We start from the raw sequence: 18978 nt of genomic DNA, 5'->3' as shown, positions 1-18978 counted from the left end.
AGAAAGCATGCCTAGGTGCTTCAGCAGCAATTCTTTCAGTTGTGATTAACCCCCGTCGCCGCCGCAACTGACAAAAGCCATACTTGTGGAAAAAGCATGCATGGGGCCTATCACTGCCTCCTTCAAGAGTTAATGGCCTCAGACTTCAAAAGCCTCAAGAATTTCCTACGGATGGATGAAGCTTTTCGTATTCCGAAATTAAGTGTTCAATTTATTGAAATTGCCATTCTCTATCTTTCATTGAGGCTGCCATTTTGTTCCAGTAGCTCCATCACATGATCCAAATCTGTTCCCTGATTGGCTGCTGATTGCCCAACACCGACCAACATGTTGTTCAGAAGTAGCATGGCCTAACATAGGCCAACATTGGCCAACAAGTTGGCTGATGTTTTCACTTGTTTTTGGACCCGTCCACACTGGCAAACAATAGCAAACATGCCTCTGCAACAAGGCCCAACACGATGTTGGCCAACATTTGTTGGTTCATGTTGGCTAGTGTAGACCGGGCTTAACGAGACCTCAGACGCAACGTCATTTCCATTTATCGTCGCAGTTGCGGGCTAATCACGCGTCATCAGCGTGACGTCGGAAAAATCGAAATCAGCACCATGACGTCAAGGGGTAGATCCTAGCTCCAGGAAACGCCTTACTAGTGCATCGTTCCACGTCGAAAGGGTCTATGCGTGGAGAGCTAACTCGAGTCAAATCGGAGTCAACATCGGAAAAGCGCGATAATTCCGACAGATTTTGAATTTTTCCTTTTTTTGTGCAATTTGTTGATGGAAACTACTTATGCATGGTTCCAGGAGGAACTCGTTCTTGAACTCGTTTATGGAGGTCATTCAGGCTAACGGTTTTAGCCAGGTAAAGCTGTTCACCATGCCGTCTCTCTTGTACTGACACACCAACTTCTTCCGATAGGTACCTCTCTGTTTCCTCAAATAATGTAGCAAATGTGTCTCTTTGATTTGGAAGTTTTGTCGTTCTAAGATCAACAACTCAAAAGGGATCTTCACACAGAAGTGCCAGTTGGAATCTCTCATCAATAGCTTTTTCATCTTTGTCATGAGCAGCTGACTGATCCCGGTGAGATTCTTGAAAATTGATCTCAATGCTACCCTTTTATCGACAAAGCCATACGCTCGCATAAATTCACGCTTTGTAACACGACGTTCGAATACTGGTGTTTCAGCTTCGATTTTCTGTTTAACCTTTAAACAACCATTGATGATTACCTGCGGAACCCCTGTAGGCTCAACTCTCAAAACAAAATGAAGACTTTCCTTGCTCCCACCAATAAATGTGATGAACGCAGTGTGCCGCATGTGACTTGAGTCCTGCCTGTTTCAGATCTTCTATCGCATCATACACGCGCCTTTTCTCCATGTCAGGTGGCAGATGCTCTCGCACTGAAATGGGCTAATACAGTTTAGCAGCAGAAACTTGCTTGTCTAAATCACTGAATAGAAGATGCACCGGGCCCTGGTTCACCTTTAGGATTGTCAAACTTGCTTTGACCTCTACCTCACTCCGGGGTTAGGCTTGGGTCAACCTCACTCTGACATTCTGATACCGCAGGAAAACACAGTATTCTTCAACATCCTTGAAAAGATCCAGTGCCATCTGCTTCACTTCAGCCCAATGCATAGCATCAAGGTAGGGACCCAGGGACTGGAGAGCCTCATGGACCAAGATGCAGTGAGAATTTAGTTTTCTTTCACGCAGGTTGGCGAGGTTCCTTTTGCGGTGTTTGGATTTCTCAGGGCAGTTGTACCCAATGAATTTCGTCTTGAAAACATCAGGAAATTTCTGACCATGGCCGATTTCTAGTTTTATCTTTCTATACTGCCCATCCAAGTAGTACACAATTTCTGTGAACTTTGACACAAATGATGTTGCCACTTTTCCACTTTTAGCGGGAAAAAGACAACCTTCCTCAACGAAGTATTCAAGGATTACATTTCGCAATCACTCTAAATTGGTCGATGGGCTGTGGTTATTTGTGGGAGATCGGCGTCAGCAACATTTCTGGATGCAGTCATAATCTCCCGGAAGGCGTCCAAGGTGGGCCTAACTTCCTGAACTGGATTACAAGTGAGACAGTTGGAATGTTTGGTTGCAACATCGAAACATCCCATGTTAAATATAGTTGAACTACTTGAACTAGATCAGTGACTGCATCGACCAAAATCCCATCATTCAGTGCCATGGAAGAGTAAGCCTTTGCCTCGTGGAATATGTAGTTCCTGCATTTGGCTGCCCCCTTGGAATGAAGAGTGTTGATAGAATCTGAACATAACGCGCGGTTGATATAAAATGCTTTGTCGGCCATAGATATGAAGCGCCATGGAGAAATGATACCACCACTCTCCATGACACGAACGGCAATTTGCCGGTTTGCCACGGCCATCATGGCCATCCAAGTATTCTGCCTGAAAAAATTAAATATAAACCCGTCAAACGTTCCCAAGAAAGGCGGAAACCATAAAACAGGCAGTTGCCCCACTCTGAAATAAAATACTAAATGAATGTTTCCTCTGTGTTCTTTCTTTCTTTCTTTCCCCAAACCAACCTGATATCCGACTGTTTTAATTTACTTCAATGTGACTTGGGGAAAGTAGAATTTACAGTATTTTAAAATTAAAGTGTCTTCTGCGATCGCGGGAAAGTGGCCTCTGGAACCAAGCATGCTACATGAATTCCTATTGGTCTATACTATAGGACGATGCTCCCATGAACCAATCAAATCACACGACACAGACTAACATTGATGCTGTTACTCACCTTCGGGAATATGGTGTCGTCATCGGTAAATCTTTATATTCGCGCCCTGAGCATGAGCGTGCGTCTATGTTTGGCTGTATAAAATTGGTATACCAATGCTGAACCACCCTCAAACCCGTCAAAACTCATCAGAATAGTAAAACAGAATTGTTTTTGCTAGGTACAAGTACACGCTGTTGTAAGTCTTTTATGTTTCACACGGCCCCTACATCATGAGTGACATTTACCATACATCTGCATCCTACACAATGTCAAGAACACATCATGACGTCAGTAATCACATGCAAAAAACGTTTTTAGACTGCCTTGTTTTGTCGCCACAAAGATTTGTCGGGAGTAGCCTGTTTTGATGTGGGTTCTCATCTCCGTCATCCGTCCACTGTGACTGTTGGATGCCCTCCGGCCCCGCGTGGTGATGGTGATGTGAGAAGATAATTATATTTGTGACGTCATGGTAATACCTCTCGCCTTTAACTGGACCTCACATTGTCTCTTAATCAGCTCAACGCAGCAACGTCTTGGTTTTTTTCTTACATCGGCACCGTCTTACATCGGCACCATGACATCCATGGCCCTCTGCATGGCCCCATAGATTATTAATATTTCATGATTTGAACATTTTGGCATCATGTCTTCTTTTTTAGCTCAGCTGACAAAGTCAACGAAGCTGGTCATATTACTAAGGGAATGGTGTCCGTCCTTCCTGCCATCCTTCCTGCCATCCTTCCATGTCAATTTTGGGCATTTTGTAACCGTAAGACCTAGGCACTTTGTTGACGCTGTTAAATTAGGAGTAGCCCAAGGGGAACTCAGAAACCAAAAATCAGCGCGATCCGACATACATTCGGCGAATGAGGTCATGGGGAAGTTTAAACTTCTTTCCTTAATACCTCGGTCCACAGAGGAAATATTGTTTTCAAATCTGGCCGAATATTTTTTAATAATTTTTCGTTTTGACTTGTAATGGAATTAGTTTAGTTTTCACCGCCAGTTGGCGCTACAGGCACATTTGACAGATTTTTTGACGATTCAAAAGCCCGGGTTATGACGTATAGTTGCGCAGTTGTATTCTGCGCATTGAATTGGCCAGGGAACCGGGCTATAGTTCAGCATACCCACTGTGACCAGTCTAAAGATGGAAGATTGATTTTGCAACAAGTAACCAATTTTCTGCTAAAAAGTAGTCAAGTAGGCGATATTACCACTAGTTCCTTTCAGTGGGTAGTCATAAGGTCTTAAGGGAATACTTTCAGAAATTAGTTCATGAAAATTTGGCCACAATTCTGTGAAAACGATATCGGAAGTGCACGCTCTGTTCGCGATGTATTTTGAAGTGGAGAATTCCCACAGTATGTGCAGTGAATCGGCATGATTCTGTTTGCGTATTAGTTTTTAGTACTACGATTCTTACATGAGTAAAAAGTAGACGTTTTAAGCAACACAATAATGTTACCCCCACAAAAATTGATTGCAAATTGACGGAGCTACGGCATTCTGTTCGGCAATTGGCAGCGCTGATAAAATACATTGCATGCTAATGCATGCCAAATGGCACACTTTAAAAAGCGCACATTGGACAACGTAGGGAATCACCAGTAATGATGTCATCGCTGGTCTAAATCTTCTATATAATAATATTAGAAGGGGGACGAATAAAGTCACACTTAGAGGCGTTGGATCGCCTTGAAATTTTGCATGAATAGTGGTGACACCTTACCCTGATGCAACGTCTTGGTTTTATTCAAAAATTTACTTCAGCGGAGCAGTAATGAGGGATTTTTAATCGGACACTGTCAATTCTCCTTACCACTCACAGAAGCCAGCCATTGCTGTTAAGTTATGCATGGGCTTAATCAATTACCTGCACTCCCTGTGGGGTGAATAACATTACCTTTTGAACGGCTGGCTGTAGGGGGGATGATTGGAACAGCCGGTATACCTGCTGACCTGCTGAACCCACGATTTCAATCCACGATTTCAATCCACGATTGCAGGTCACCTGATTTTCGAGATTTCGCGGGAAATTGTAAACAAACGCAAGTGTGCAGTTCAAATGTGAACAAAAATGTATTTTTGGTACTTTTGGTTGCTGGACTTGGGTTTTCCCGCAGTTAGGAGCTTGGGTCAGATTGGTGGTCTATTGTTTATGGGTGCTGTTTTAGTCAGAGGTAGCCCTTGATTATGAAGGGATTTTCAAATTAAGGTGACCATGGTCTTTTTATGTGCTCACCACAGCTTTCAATACTTGATGTATCTGAAGAGGCGCAGAACCTGACATGGACTTACCAAGGAGCTGCTCACGGTGCTGAACCTCTAGCTTGCTTGTCGACAAAGTGTCTTTTTGGCCGAGACATTGCTACATGCAGGAGGAGCACGCGTTTCAAAGTTATAGTAGTGATAGTACAGTTTTCCTCGAGCCATTTGGAAGCCGACATGTGAAGGCCTATCTGGGTTCTCCTTCTTCTCTGTATAAAAAGGGGCATATTGCTGACTAAGGAACGAGGCATATTGTCATTGCCTCATCATCTCTATCGGACCAATTGATATACTTTTATATGCACGCATACATCACGCCATTGCAGGGTCTGAGTCTGTGGACAATTGGTTTGATTAAGATGTCTCTTCGATATTGCTCCTTTATTGCATTAGATTTTCATCGCAATTGAATCTATTCAAGATATAGCCAATTTGAACCTGTCTGCGCCAAGGATAGATTGGTTCCCGATCGACTCACTAGGGATACGCAGTAGAGCACTATGTCATGAAAAACGACCCTTTGTATTGTAAATTCCAATCACCTGCAGGACAGGTCAATTTCTCGCAATAAAATTAATTTTGTTGACTCCTGTAATCTCTACCTTATTAAAAAAAAGACAGTGGTGTTAGTCCCAAACTGGTCATTTCTATTTATTTTGACCTCTGTTAAATCAGGATACCTCTCAATTACAGACAGCATTTTGTATCCTTGTGCTGTACAACCCAGCCTGGACATACCACAGTTGTCCATGGAGAAGTCTCATCCTCTCTGACACTTCTTTTCTGTAAAGCTACCGATACAACATACTGAACTAGGGATATCTTCCGTTGCCTCCTGTAATATTTATATGACATGGCTGATTAGTTCAATCATATTTCATCCAGCTGGCAGCTCTGCATTGGAAATTTTAGTGGTATAACGTGTTCTCTTGACCTTCAAACAGTAGTATAAAGCCGATATTTACTACTTTACACCCTCAGTCCTATGTTATTAGGTCATCCAGCTGAGCGCCAGGCCCTTGGGCCTCTTGTTATATTTTGCCCTCTTGAACCACACCACATCAACATAAACCATCTCGGTTGAGATGTGTAATTTTTTACCGACATTGAACTGCTTTACCAAGAGTATTCTAGAGCATGGAATGCTATACCCTACGAGTACAAACCCATGCAGTAAAACTCTTGCTCTAAAATCACTTCTAGCATTTTGACAGGTTCGAAAGTTAGAGTTCCTCCTGGCTGACGCTCTACACAAAGGTTGCAAGCACATCATCACATGTGGCGGTTTGCAGTCCAATTTTTGCAGCAGTTGCCGCTTCTCAGCTTGGATGCCAGACACACTTGGTTCTGAGGACACATATAGAGGTACCACATTGATTAAGGACACCTATAAAGTTCAGACTGAGAAAATGTGACTGGGTTGTATTCGGTTGATTGAATTGAACTCGGAGTTAACCTATGTGGAGTGACGTCTGCTAGTATTGCGATGCATACGTGGAATGACGTCTCTGCATGTCTCTACTAACTTGTATCATCGGGATGATATTTTGTTTAGCTAAAATTGGCAAACAATATTTTTGTTCATACATGTTCAATCATTTACAGATATTTTGCCTTTTCTACTTGTTATGATTGTTTGTGTCTAGCTAAAGCACCTGGCAATTGGTGAGATTTCCGAAGTCTTTTAATTTGAAATTTGTCACAAAATGTTTCAGAATCCTGTAGAAGTCGAGTGCAATGGCAACATCTTCCTGAACAGATTGTGTGGAGCAGATATGTACCTCGTTCCCAAGTAGTCGCCATGTCTGACAACTCTCAAACCAATGATTGAAAGGGTTGCTCAGAAACTTAGGCCGGAGACAGGTGAGGAGTCGAACATAATGACTGTTGGTGGGTCGACGAGTGTTGCACCGCTTTACTAGTGTGTCTAAAAAGTTGTCTGTTACTCTTATTGCATTGAATTTAATTTTTACAGAATCCACACCGTAGTGATTTGTGACAGCGCTGCTTACTTTCATAACACGTAATTGAGGGATACAAGGGACTCGGCTATATATATACGCCAGAAGAACTCTGTGTGTAAATATGTCTTATTTTTCCTGTTGTCTCAAGCCACCAATCTTCTGTATGCTACCACTCAAGACAAAAGATCAGTTGATTCCTCTCCTCAACAGGCACTTCCCAATGCGCATGCGCGTCGGTGATGGTACAAGTGCATCGGCACTGTGCATCAGAAGAGCGAGAATCCCGGGAGTGTGGCTGAATAGTTAACTATTGTTTGTATTCAGAATGCCATATTTTTGGCTTTGATTTGAAAAACTATTCATCTTTTGGACTAGCTAATATCTTATAAAATTGAGAGAATTTTTGTGCCGTAAAAGTACAAGTTACCTTTTAGAGGACATATAACGAATAAGCAGCATGTTGATAATGAAGTTACCACATAAGAGATAGGAGTCCAGTTCAGCTCAGTTCAGTTGGTGTACATGTAAAGCATGACATGTTCACTGTTTCTAATCGAAGTTGAGTTGGAAGTGGGAAAATGCGGCTCGTGTGATGAGATCAGCTGTTGTTTTGCCTGAGCATGTGGTCCCCAATTGTCACCATCCTTGCCATTCAAGACATAAATAAGCTCCAAATGACTTGACAGGTTCTATTTACATTTTATAACATTGGCCAGGTGGCACCATGGTTCACGTGGCAGGCTCATAATGATGAGGTCATGAGATCAGAAGATCCAGGCTGTAGTCTCAGTGTCCTTTTATAGCAAGGTACCTAAACCCTACTTTTGTTCTTCGAAAGAGACATACATGTAAAAACTGAAGTTCCTTTTACCTTCTGCCGAGGCAATAAAAAGATTCCATCCAAGTTGACTGCAGCTTGCAATGGACTCTAGCTTCGCAGTGCTTTTGGGTACAGCCAAAGTCACATCACTCGACCAATGAGCCCAATTCTAGTGACCAGAATACATCAATGCCAGATGTGAGCTAATGCACCTGATCCAAACTCTTTAGCCTTCATGTATTCATGATTTTCAAGACCACTTTAAGCTCAAGTCGCCATGCAATGGGTGCCCAATATCAATCTTTAACTTGTTCGTGTCCTTGACTGCCTCCTCTTGGAACTTCACATATTTGGTATGTGGTCATTGAACTCAGATGTAGGGCTGATTCTGATCGAATCAATGATGAGTCAACACCCTGAGCGAAAAGTCTGGAAAGTACTCAGCAGGTGTTGTTGACTCCAAACTTATAATTCTAATTGTTATCCCAACTCCCCCCCCCCCCCCCCAAATGTTCATATTCTATATATATTGATATCTTTATTCGACATGTAAATTACATTTACATTTCTTGAAAAATAAGTGAATGCAGATTATGTGAATACAAATTATGGTGCAGGTGCAAGTACATATAATACAGGTTACTCAGTGCACAAGAATTCAAGGATGGTTGTTATATTTATAACCCCGCGGTTATCATCCCGTAAATGTAGAAAATCCCTAATGGCAGTAGACCAAACTAAAATTTCTTCAGAAGGATGACGTACGGCAGCGCGCCAGTTTTCCCAATTGTAGAACGCGGTGCCCCGATTAAACCAGAAATGTATGAGATAGAGTTAGACACAGAGAAAGAGCTACCATCTAATGCCAACTGAAAAAATATTTGAATTGAATTATTTTCTGTAACAAAAGACTTATTCATGAAACGTAAAAATATGTTTTGGAGGGTGACCTCTATCGGGCATGATGAAATTAAATGTTGCAATAAAAGGCACAGTGAGTTCTTGGATGTACAGATAATATTCTTCTGACCGCCTTCCTCCATGCGATATAAACTAAGTTGATAGTCCTATCACCAATGTCCCACAAGACAGAATCATACAAAGACATGCAAAAAGATTGACAAAATTTAACTTTTGTATCATGATTACTGAAACGAAACCTTGACAAAAGGACATTGACCCTTCTGTTAAAATCAGATATAGACTTTATAATATTTTGATATTGAGAATCTGGTCCAATGATATTTCCAAGGTGGGTAGCAGTTCCATTTGCCCGTACAGGAATGTCTTGAAAGTTTATTATCATATCGCCCACTGTTCTGTTATTAGACTGAACAAATAGGAGTTGGCACTTGGTTGGGTTGAATTTGATCATGTAATCCTTTGAAAACTCCACTGCTATTTCAAGCTGGGCCGACAAAGAAAACTTTGCCCGGCATAGAATAATTATATCGTCAGCGTACTCATGCACTACTGCACATGTAGCGCCAATATAACAACCATATCCTGAACCTTTTAGTTTTAAAAGTAGTTCATCCATGTAATTAACAACGAGAAATGGAGAAAGTATCCCTCCTTGCTTGACACCATTTGACACATTGAAATAATTCGAATGGGATGTACCCGATCGTATCCGCATTTTCTGTTTAATGTTCAAGTGCGCAATCATCCTTGCCATAACAGGACAAATATCTTTTTTAAACATAACTTTCATTAATATCGTGTATTCTACCCGATCAAACACCTGGCTCGCGTCCAAGAGCATTGCATTTACTTGTCCTCCACTATTAAGATAGTATCTGATGACTTCGTTTACAACAGAGGTAAAGTCATTTGTCGACAAGCCCCTTTTTATAGCCAAACTGCATATCTGTCGATTTCAGAACATCTTCACATTTATGTAGTTTGACTGTTTCGAAAAGTTTACCCAGAGGACTATTGAGAGCTATTCCACGGTAATTTGACGAATCATTCAGAGTCTTCCTCGAGTCCTTCGGTATGGGCATGATTGTACTACATATCATGTTTACTGGATCATAGCCATGCTTAACATGCTATTGAATAGAAGTGACATCATATCACATAACTTATTAGAACCATACGTAAGATGGTTCGTAGAGAGAACACTGTCACCATCATTTTTATGAAGGTTTAACGAGTTGATAGCTGATGTAACATCCCCAACTGTTATCACGTGTGTTATCACGTGTTGCAGGTGACATTTACTCTGTGGATCACAACATGTTTCCGATATCTTACGGTTAATATAGCGAAGTAGATTATCCATTTCATTTCTGTCATATGAGACTGAGTTATAAAGGTTTTCATACTTTTCAGCCAGGTGTGTACATATAGCTTCCTCGCCAACATGTCCTTCTACAATATTTGGTAATTGCGTAGTCGAGCGATTTGTCTTTTTTACCTCGCGCCAAAAGTTTTAGTCGCTTCCCGACAATAGATTATTTCCCAAACTGTCGGCAATAAATCTCTTTTTATTTTTCTTCGCTGTTTTTATAGATAAGTGATACGGTAGTCGCGTTCTACGCCGGATATTTCGAGGAGAACCGTTCGATTTCCATAACTTGTGCTAAAAAAGTGCTTGCGTTTTTGGTTCAGCCACAACTTCATTCCAGCCTGGAATGACCTTTTTATCCGATTGTATAGTAGGAGGAATGTTCCTTTACTCGTTGATATACATGCATCAACAATGTCCTTGAACAAGACGTCAATTGAATCATTGTGGTTCCGACAGTCAAAGTTCCAACAGTGAATGAGATGCTGTGGTATCAAAATATTACTTAGGAATTCATCCAATGTAAGCTGATATGTGGCAGTATCCTGGTCGTTTTGATAGGCCCACTCTAATTTTCTTTCACGGGGCGTATGTCCTATCTCAAAAAAGCGGTCAGGGTTCAATTCTAAGGACATCGACACAGGAAAATGATCGGACAAGTTATCTCCTTTATAAATTGATACATGATGTGTCATTAACGGTAAAATATCCCCGCTTATTAAAAAGTGATCCAGGGACGATTTCACTCCCGTTATTTTACTCTCATACGTATACTGAATATCGGAAAGTGGGAACCTTATGGCTCTCTCCAAACATTCGGTAGAAACAAACGGCAAAAAGGCCCGACTGTTTTGACAATCCCTATTAAAGTCAGTGTTATAGTCACTACCTATGATTAAATGGTCTGCACCTGAAGAAGCTGCTATCCCAGCTATCTCATAATATGCTGCGATATTCAGGTAAATTGCCCACCATAAAGTCACACGACATATAAATATCTACGACCAGTAAAGTAGTATCTGGTGAAAGCTTAAAACTTACAGCACATATCCGTTTGCTATTGAAATTCAAGATGGGAACAGCTTGCCAAACAATTGATTTCTTCCATATTATGGAACACCCTCCATACGGTCTCCAAACCAAAGGTGCGGAATCATTGACAGCAGAGATACCGTGAGTACACACGTCTGGAATACGATCCGCTATGAAGTTCAAATTGATATTCAAGAGCCAAGTTTCCTGAAGCAACACAATGTCGTGATTGTCTAGTAAGTGCAATATGTAGTCAATTTTACCACTTCCAAGTCCCTGAGCATTATAAGTACAAACGGTTAATACCATTATAAATAACGTAAGAAAGTTATTTGGTACCAGCAACATCACTAGATATGTTTTGGCTACCCTGGCTTCCGGAGAGATATTTTCGTAACAGTCCCTTGGTCTTATGAACTTTCTTACACACACGCCGCCAGGCCACAATATTCCTTGAACATTTTATGTAAATCTGTCACACTAACTTGAAACGACTTGAAGTTTGCATTTTCGTGAGATCTGCACTCGTCTGATTTTACTTAAATGGAATTTTCCTTGATGAAATTTCTTAAGTCGTCCTCATTAGTAGCCTTGTCTAGCCGACAAACAAAAACATCATGACCAGGAAAAGGGGCACCCTTCACCATAGAAATATCTGTAGACTTTCCCATGACTATTTTATGTTCCTTACGTTTTTGACGTCTATACTCGTGCTTTCCTATTTGGAAATCCTCCGAATCACTTTCACGATCGCTGTTGGCATCACTGTTAATCGATTGATTACTGCGAAAGGATGTACCAGATTACTACGTGACAGGTTCCATCGACCGTCAGGTACACTCCCACGCCCTCCACGAACAAACCGGGAACCTGAGAGTCCCCGAGATTGAGCCATACTTAAGTATGTGCGGGTACTAGTGGGACGAATTGATTTACCAATCCACTATAGTATGTCAAGAATAATATGTTGCACTGCAGGTTTGTATATTCAGTTCCCATTTATTTGCACAGCCTTATGTGTCACAAAAATGAAACGGCCAAGGGCCATTGTTTTCACCGTATAGATATTTGGTGGTTAGGAATTCATCCTGGTTAAGAAACATGCTACATGTATCGTATATAGGTCAAACCAAAGTCGGTATGACATGTGATGTATCGTTGCTTGGAGTACCTACCACAAAAACATCATCGAAAAAAAAGTCACTAATAAGCGTGATAACTGATATTGCACTTTAGACCATTTTTAGTTTTGGCCAAGCCCAGAATCGGATCTGACCGAAATTTGATGTCAAAGGTCATCTGATTTAGGGACTAATGTGTACTTAATTTCAAGTTCATAGCTTCAGCGGTTGAGAAACGTGCAATAGTTACCCTCCAACGGCCAGTTTACGCCATTTGACCTCTGCGACCTTGAAAATTAGATGAAATCAAAAAACCGGTATGATATGTGATATATCCTTACTAAGAGTACCTACCATAATGATTTAGCGAAAACGAGTAGCTTATAAGCGAGACATCGCACTTTTTAGGTTTTAACTTTGGCCCCCTAGTGGCCAAGTGGAGAATCAGATCAGATCGAATGTCAGAGTCAGAGGTCACCTGACCTGGGTTTTATGCGTACAAAGTTTCAAGTTCATAGCCCTAGCGGTTTAGAATCGTGCAACTGTTTTTGAAACAGGATACAGACGACGACGGACGACGGACACTGCGGTGCTGTGTAGACTGCACTACGGTGAGCCAAAAATCCTAGTTTTTAATACTGCTTTCTCCAAGCAGAAAAGGAAGAAACACTGATGCTGATTTTGGTAATGAGGGAATTGCAATGATAATGTTCTCCCTGACCCAAGTTTTCTGCCATTCAGGAGTCACAGGGTGGCTGAGTCTTATCTCTCTTTGATCCGTATTAAAAATAAATATTTTAATGTTTTAAAGCCCTTTCACTTCGATGGACTAGTTTTTGGTCCAGTGTCTTGATAAGTTCCGTTCACTACCATGGACTGTCTTTTGGTCAAACACAATATGACGCAGTGAGGTAACAAAATGCGCTGCATTGCATGAATTGTGTTTTCATCTCGTGAGACCTGACTTTTGGGTTATCATAGCTTAGTATCGTAAAATAAGCCTACTGAAGTGATTAAATGGCGGGACTGTTGATGTTGCGTTGTTATGTCTCGCGGTAGTAGATAAGATCGAACCAAGCCTGAAATTTCATCATGTTTGCCTCTAGAAATGAATTATATCGCACGAAAGGGTCCGGCTGGTATGAATTTTCAATGTGTCACGACTAGATACCTCCCATCTGTCATGTGTAAGCAAAGTGGTAATAGATAATCAATAAACTATGCCCAATTGCCTTGCATTGTGCCGTGAAATTGAATTATTAAATTATTCATGTGAAAGTGTTCAAATTCGTTCACCTGATGACTTCCGAGCAGAGTGGTGCCAGAGGAGTTAGTGTGAGACATCTGAATATCAGGGTATGTACTATCGCTCTACTTCTTTTTACCCGAAATTTTCACATTGCACCGAATTCATTGTTTGGTGATACCCGAGCTGATTTAGCTATTTGTCATGTCTGCCTTCAATCACATCACTACATGCCTTTCTAGGTTACCCACCTCAAGGCACTATGTCTATGTTCATCGTGTCAGTGGCTGATTTAGCTTTGGGCACAAGAGGCGTGCCTCCACTCTTTTTGTTGGAAAGCAATGATTTTGGTGGGTGCCCTTGGCTCACAACCAAATAGCTACTTCTTATTTTGTGTTCAAATGTCCGAAAACTTCCAATTGGCACTTTTCCCATTTTTTGGGGGGAGGGGGGACCTAGACCACCTGATTTCATGATAGTACGTTTGGTGTGTTGTGGATGGGGTACGCCCCTCTCCCATATATCTGGATCTGCCATCGTTGTATATATCATTTATCTAATTAATCATGGACGATTAGGTCGACCGGCCTACCCTTCATGGTCAGCTAAGTTAATTTAGCAAAAGTCTGTGCGCTTATATTGTTTTGTTGTATTGCTGACCAACGAAATCACAGAAACCAATCAATTTTTTGTTTTTCTAACACATTTTCTTCATTCCAGGACAACATCTACAGAATCCGACATGAAGTTTGTTTGTACGATCCTCGTCATTGCGGTGGTCATCAACTGCATTGCAGGCAAGTGAAACCTTTCTTGTGTAGAATACCGCTTTCAGCAGTGGTGTGGTGGTGCACACTTGATCAAGAGGTTGTGGATTTGAATACTGTCTGATCATTAAGTATGTATGTAATGTGATGCAGTTAGTACATGCTGTTGCTCCTAATGACTCTGAAGACTGTGGGATGTTGTCAAGTTTATTTAGTTTATTTATCTCGTGTATACATACAAGCACATACATGGGCATAACTAATAATTACAAGGAAACATAACAATAAATATGTATACGCAGGAGACCAAGCAGGTCACAGTGAACTTGTAAATGGTCTCAAAAATGACATCGCTTCAATGTTGGCGACATGTCCACCATCACGCCTAAACCGGCCGGCAGTCGTAACAACGACAAAAAAACTGACAAAGCTGCACATGTCGTCAACATTGAGCTGACCCATTCTGTTAAAATAAAAACATAGATTTAAAATTTAATCGACTGTCATTGCACCTTATTTTGAAAGGAAGAGAATTCCAAAGTTTGGGGATACGGATAAAAGAGAAAGCCGCAAAAGTTTCAGAATAAAATCTTGATTGCCGCAACAACAAATTATCTCCCCTTTTCGTATATGGAACAATAAAAGCTGACGAGTCAAAATCCAGAACCATGCATAAAAACTATGTTATTGATTTCCCGACGTACGAGAGAGGCAACAGAGATAAAATATGCAATCTATTTACATAAGGTATATCACGGCTTCGAATGTATCGCGTGACTCTTCTTTGTACTTGCTCAATTGATTCGGTCACGTCCAATTTGTGTGTCAAAAATTATTGTACCGTATTCCAGGCGACTTCGTACAAGCGATTGATAAAGCATTTTATACAAATTAATACTGGCATTACGTCCACAAACTCGGCGATTCACACCGCAAACCTTACTACCACCTCTTACAATAGAATCCACGTGGCTCGCCCATGACTTGTCTGTGTGGAAATGAACACCCAAGTCTCTGAATTTGTCAACTTTTGAAAGAACATAACCATCCTCGTGATACTCATGTAAACACATTTACCAGGACTGAAGTTCATGCCCCATTTCTTGCTCCAGGCACATATATTTTAAAAGTCAGTTTGGAGCTGAAGAGAATCAGCTATTGACTTGATCTCCCTGTACATTTAGAGTCATCAGCAAAAAGATCCAGGATTGATGAGTTATCAATAACCTCAGCAAGATAATTAACATATAATAAAAATAAAACAGGTCCCAAAATTGAACCTTGAGGGACGCTAGATGTAACATTCAAAAGTGAAGATTCCGAAACACCTACTACAACTGTCTGTCTCCTGTTACCTAGATACGATGACAACCATGCCAATAACTGGCCACAAATTCCAAAAGATTGGAGCTTATGTAACAGAAGATTGTGAGGTACCGAATCAAAAACTTTAGCATGATCCAAATAAATAACATCTGTCTGACCACCATTGTCTAATATTTCACCAATTCTATGCTGTACCTGGACTAACTGGGTTGTGGTAGAACGTTTGTTACAAAAACCCCATTGACACTAGTAAAAAAGTGGAGTGAGTTTTGGGTAGATCCAATTGTATATGCATTGTTCCATACTTTAGACACAGTGGGGTGACTTTAAAGTTTCGAGTTAACACTGGTGTTAACACTAACACTGACACTAAGGGTCATCTTACACCAACATTATAATCTGTCCGTGGTGTTGGTGTTAACACTCGGTGTTGGTGTGAGCAGATTTAAAAGTTGGGTGTAGGTATCAATTTTACTCCGACTGGAACACCATGTATTAGCTTAAACAGTACTTGGTGTTTATTTTCCTAAATTTGCAGTGCATTTTCTATAAGCGCTAACACTAACCCCTAGGTGTTAACACCGACGGGAGTTTAAAGGGGAGCATACCTATGTTCCCCGGTACCTATGTTCCCCGCTACCTATGTTCCCCGAAGGGGTACCTATGTTCCCCGATGAGGAACATATGTTCCCCGGTACCTATATTCCCCAGGAATCTATGTTCCTAGTACATATGACCGCAAAGAAAATGTGTTTTTTGTGATACGGTTTGTTTCCACAAATTCCTGGAAAGACCTCACAGAATAAAGTCACTGAATTCCAGGAAATTGCAATTCCCAGAAATCCCCCCAAAAGCAGCGTTTCAGTATTTTTTGTTTGTATTAAAAGACATTTTTACTCAGCATAGATTCATTTTTTCGTGACTTAAAGGCCAAGGTACACTGTATCATAAAAACTATATGGAGGAACATAGGGATGACCCCGTTTAAAGTTAGGGGTGTTAGCTGCCATGTTTGTACCATTTCAACTAGTTGTGGCAGGAATACTTCAACAAAGAAGACGGCAAAACCACAGGTGGAAAGCTGCAGAAAGCAGTGAGGCAGTGGAGGACCACATGAGGCTAAATGAGGACCAAATTGATAAGGTGGCAGAAGCATTCCGGGAGAGTAGAATAGCTAGAAAACCTCGTGCTTCGCGACACGTATTAGTCTTCCTTCCTTACAACATGATGCAGCCTAGTAAAAATTTAGATCAAGATGATCTAGAGGCCTAATGCACGAAAGCACATGTATTCTGAATATTCAGCCCTTCATTGATTTGGATGGTAAATTCTAACCTTCCTGGCATTTTAAAAATGCAGCAGCGACAAAACATAGATGAGGTTCATGTTACATCACATCATCTTTTCATATATTCCCTATATTTGAGATAACTGTGGAGCTGCCCCTGAGCAGTCAAGTCATACAGTGAAGTGAAAAACTACAAATTGAAAATGGGGATTCCCCAACACCAACACCCAGTAGAACACGGTGTTAACACCGAGTGTTGACATCGGTGTTAATTCAGACTTGGTGTCTGGGGGTTCAGATTAACACTGACACCAACACCCATTCCCAGTGTTAATGGCGGTGTTAAACCAGACCAGGTGTTTGGAGCTGTAGATTAAAACTGACACCAACACCAACACCTAACACTAACATTAACTCGAAACTTTAAAGTCACCCAATGTGCTCCCAGCAACGCCTTGTCATTTTCTTACAGCCGAAATGGCCTTCAAATTTCGAAAAACTACAACCTTGCTTGTCTTTGCTGACTAAGTCTAACCACATGGATGCATCCTATCTAAACAGCTCTAAATATTACAATAATCTAGTTTTGGCATGGCCTAACAGGACTCCTAGCCATCTCCAAACAAAAGATAATCCAAGGCTATATTTACGTTATTCAAATAAGGAATTTGTAGTCACGATTGAATCATTTTTTTACAGCAATGACAGATGAAGAGGATTTCATTGAATCTCTTCACAAAAGGTAAGATAATTTTGAATTAATCGAGTTCTTCTTCCACCTATATACGGGCTGTTAATGAATTGCTGTGTGCATCCCAGTCTTTACAATAACAGGGAAGGGGGTAAAGGCCATGTGGGGTTCCACTAAAGACATTTGGCCACAGTGTGTCATACCTTTCTGATGTAGCCCTGCACCATCGATGAATCATTGTAACAGTCTATGCAATCTTTTCGGGTCCTCTTGACCTCCAGTACAGTGTGGGATGTTTTTCTGCCCAGTCAAGCTAAAAACTTGCGTGCATTGAGACGATCAGCGCAATCCGGTCTCATCTGGTCGCATTTCTGTTGATGTGGAACTATCCAATACCTGTTGCTTGTGTTAGTGCGTAAGTGCGTTAGTGCGCACACGCCCGGGTAAAATGAATCCCAATTCGGTATCCATTCGGGTTTAGACGACGCTTTTGATCCGGATATATCAAGATTAAAACTACCTCGATCGATGTTTTTTTTAAATCCGGATGGGACCACATTGATCCGGATCATTTTGCATTTAGACGAGAAAAATTTAAACCACATTCGGATTCAATCGGATCGCATGTGGCTTTTTTCCTGTCTTTTAAACGGCCCTAATAAAGCCATTTTATCTGGTTTTTTTGCATGGGTAACATTTGAATTTGTTTTTCCAGAGAATGCATTACCCGCAATAAAAATTGTAAAGATGCAAAGAACAATTGCTGTATTGGCCTCTATTGCCAGAATCAGATGAATAAAAAGGGCGAATGGTTGTGTAAAGAAAACGGGACGAAACCACCAGAGGGCGGCAAAGGTTTTCACGGCGGGCTCATGGCAAGTGGGTCTTCCAAAGGAAACTCCAAGAACAAGAAAGATGGCAAATGGGTTGGAGGGATGGAAAAATACAAACCAACGGGTAAACCGCTCTAATTGACCCGAAAGAACAAAACATTATTTTGTTTTCCTCAATTCTGCTGTGGAATATATTATCCAAATAAAATGTTGTCACAGATTAAGTTGTTCTTACCTTGTGTTTTGTTTAGTTGTTCTTACCAGAGTCTTTCAAATGAAGAGTCAGGTCACGGCAAAATGACTTTGATCCCTCAGCTCTCTCGGGCAATTAATTGGAAGCCACGATGAAGCCCTTTTTAATTCAGCTACAAACTGAGATGAGGTGCAAAACAATGACGGCACGACCAAAATTTAACGAAAAATATTTATTCTGCACATGAGGTAAACATAATGATTTATCGGGTTACAAATACATACAATATAATTTTATTGACGAGAACGATCTAAGAATTTAGGCAGATGTGTTGATTAGCTGCTTATTTCCAAACATAACAATA

At 41.0% G+C, this 18978-nt stretch overlaps 1 protein-coding gene across 1 annotated transcript; it reads left to right on the top strand.

Annotated features, from left to right (window-relative positions):
* Positions 1-14102: 14102 nt before the first annotated feature.
* Positions 14103-18561, top strand: LOC135491968 (uncharacterized). The gene is made up of 4 exons (XM_064777970.1): positions 14103-14116; positions 14237-14313; positions 17597-17639; positions 18304-18561. Exons 2-4 carry the CDS (start codon positions 14259-14261, stop codon positions 18557-18559), a joined length of 354 nt encoding a protein of 117 aa, XP_064634040.1. The 5' UTR covers positions 14103-14116; positions 14237-14258; the 3' UTR covers positions 18560-18561.
* The last annotated feature ends 417 nt before the right edge of the window (positions 18562-18978 follow it).

This window comes from Lineus longissimus, chromosome 8 (genome assembly GCF_910592395.1).
Source record: "Lineus longissimus chromosome 8, tnLinLong1.2, whole genome shotgun sequence".
NCBI classification, from domain to species: Eukaryota; Metazoa; Nemertea; class Pilidiophora; order Heteronemertea; family Lineidae; genus Lineus; species Lineus longissimus.
Note: the sequence above shows the minus strand (reverse complement) of the source record. Positions and strands in the feature narration are given on the sequence as shown.

Bases quoted from the DNA above. Each gene is read 5' to 3' on its own strand.
- LOC135491968 (XM_064777970.1), top strand. From the start codon at position 14,259: ATGAAGTTTGTTTGTACGATCCTCGTCATTGCGGTGGTCATCAACTGC. The intron at 14,314-17,596 runs GCAAGTGAAACC...ATTTTTTTACAG, and splicing joins GGTCATCAACTGCATTGCAG to CAATGACAGATGAAGAGGAT. The intron at 17,640-18,303 runs GTAAGATAATTT...TTGTTTTTCCAG, and splicing joins ATTGAATCTCTTCACAAAAG to AGAATGCATTACCCGCAATA.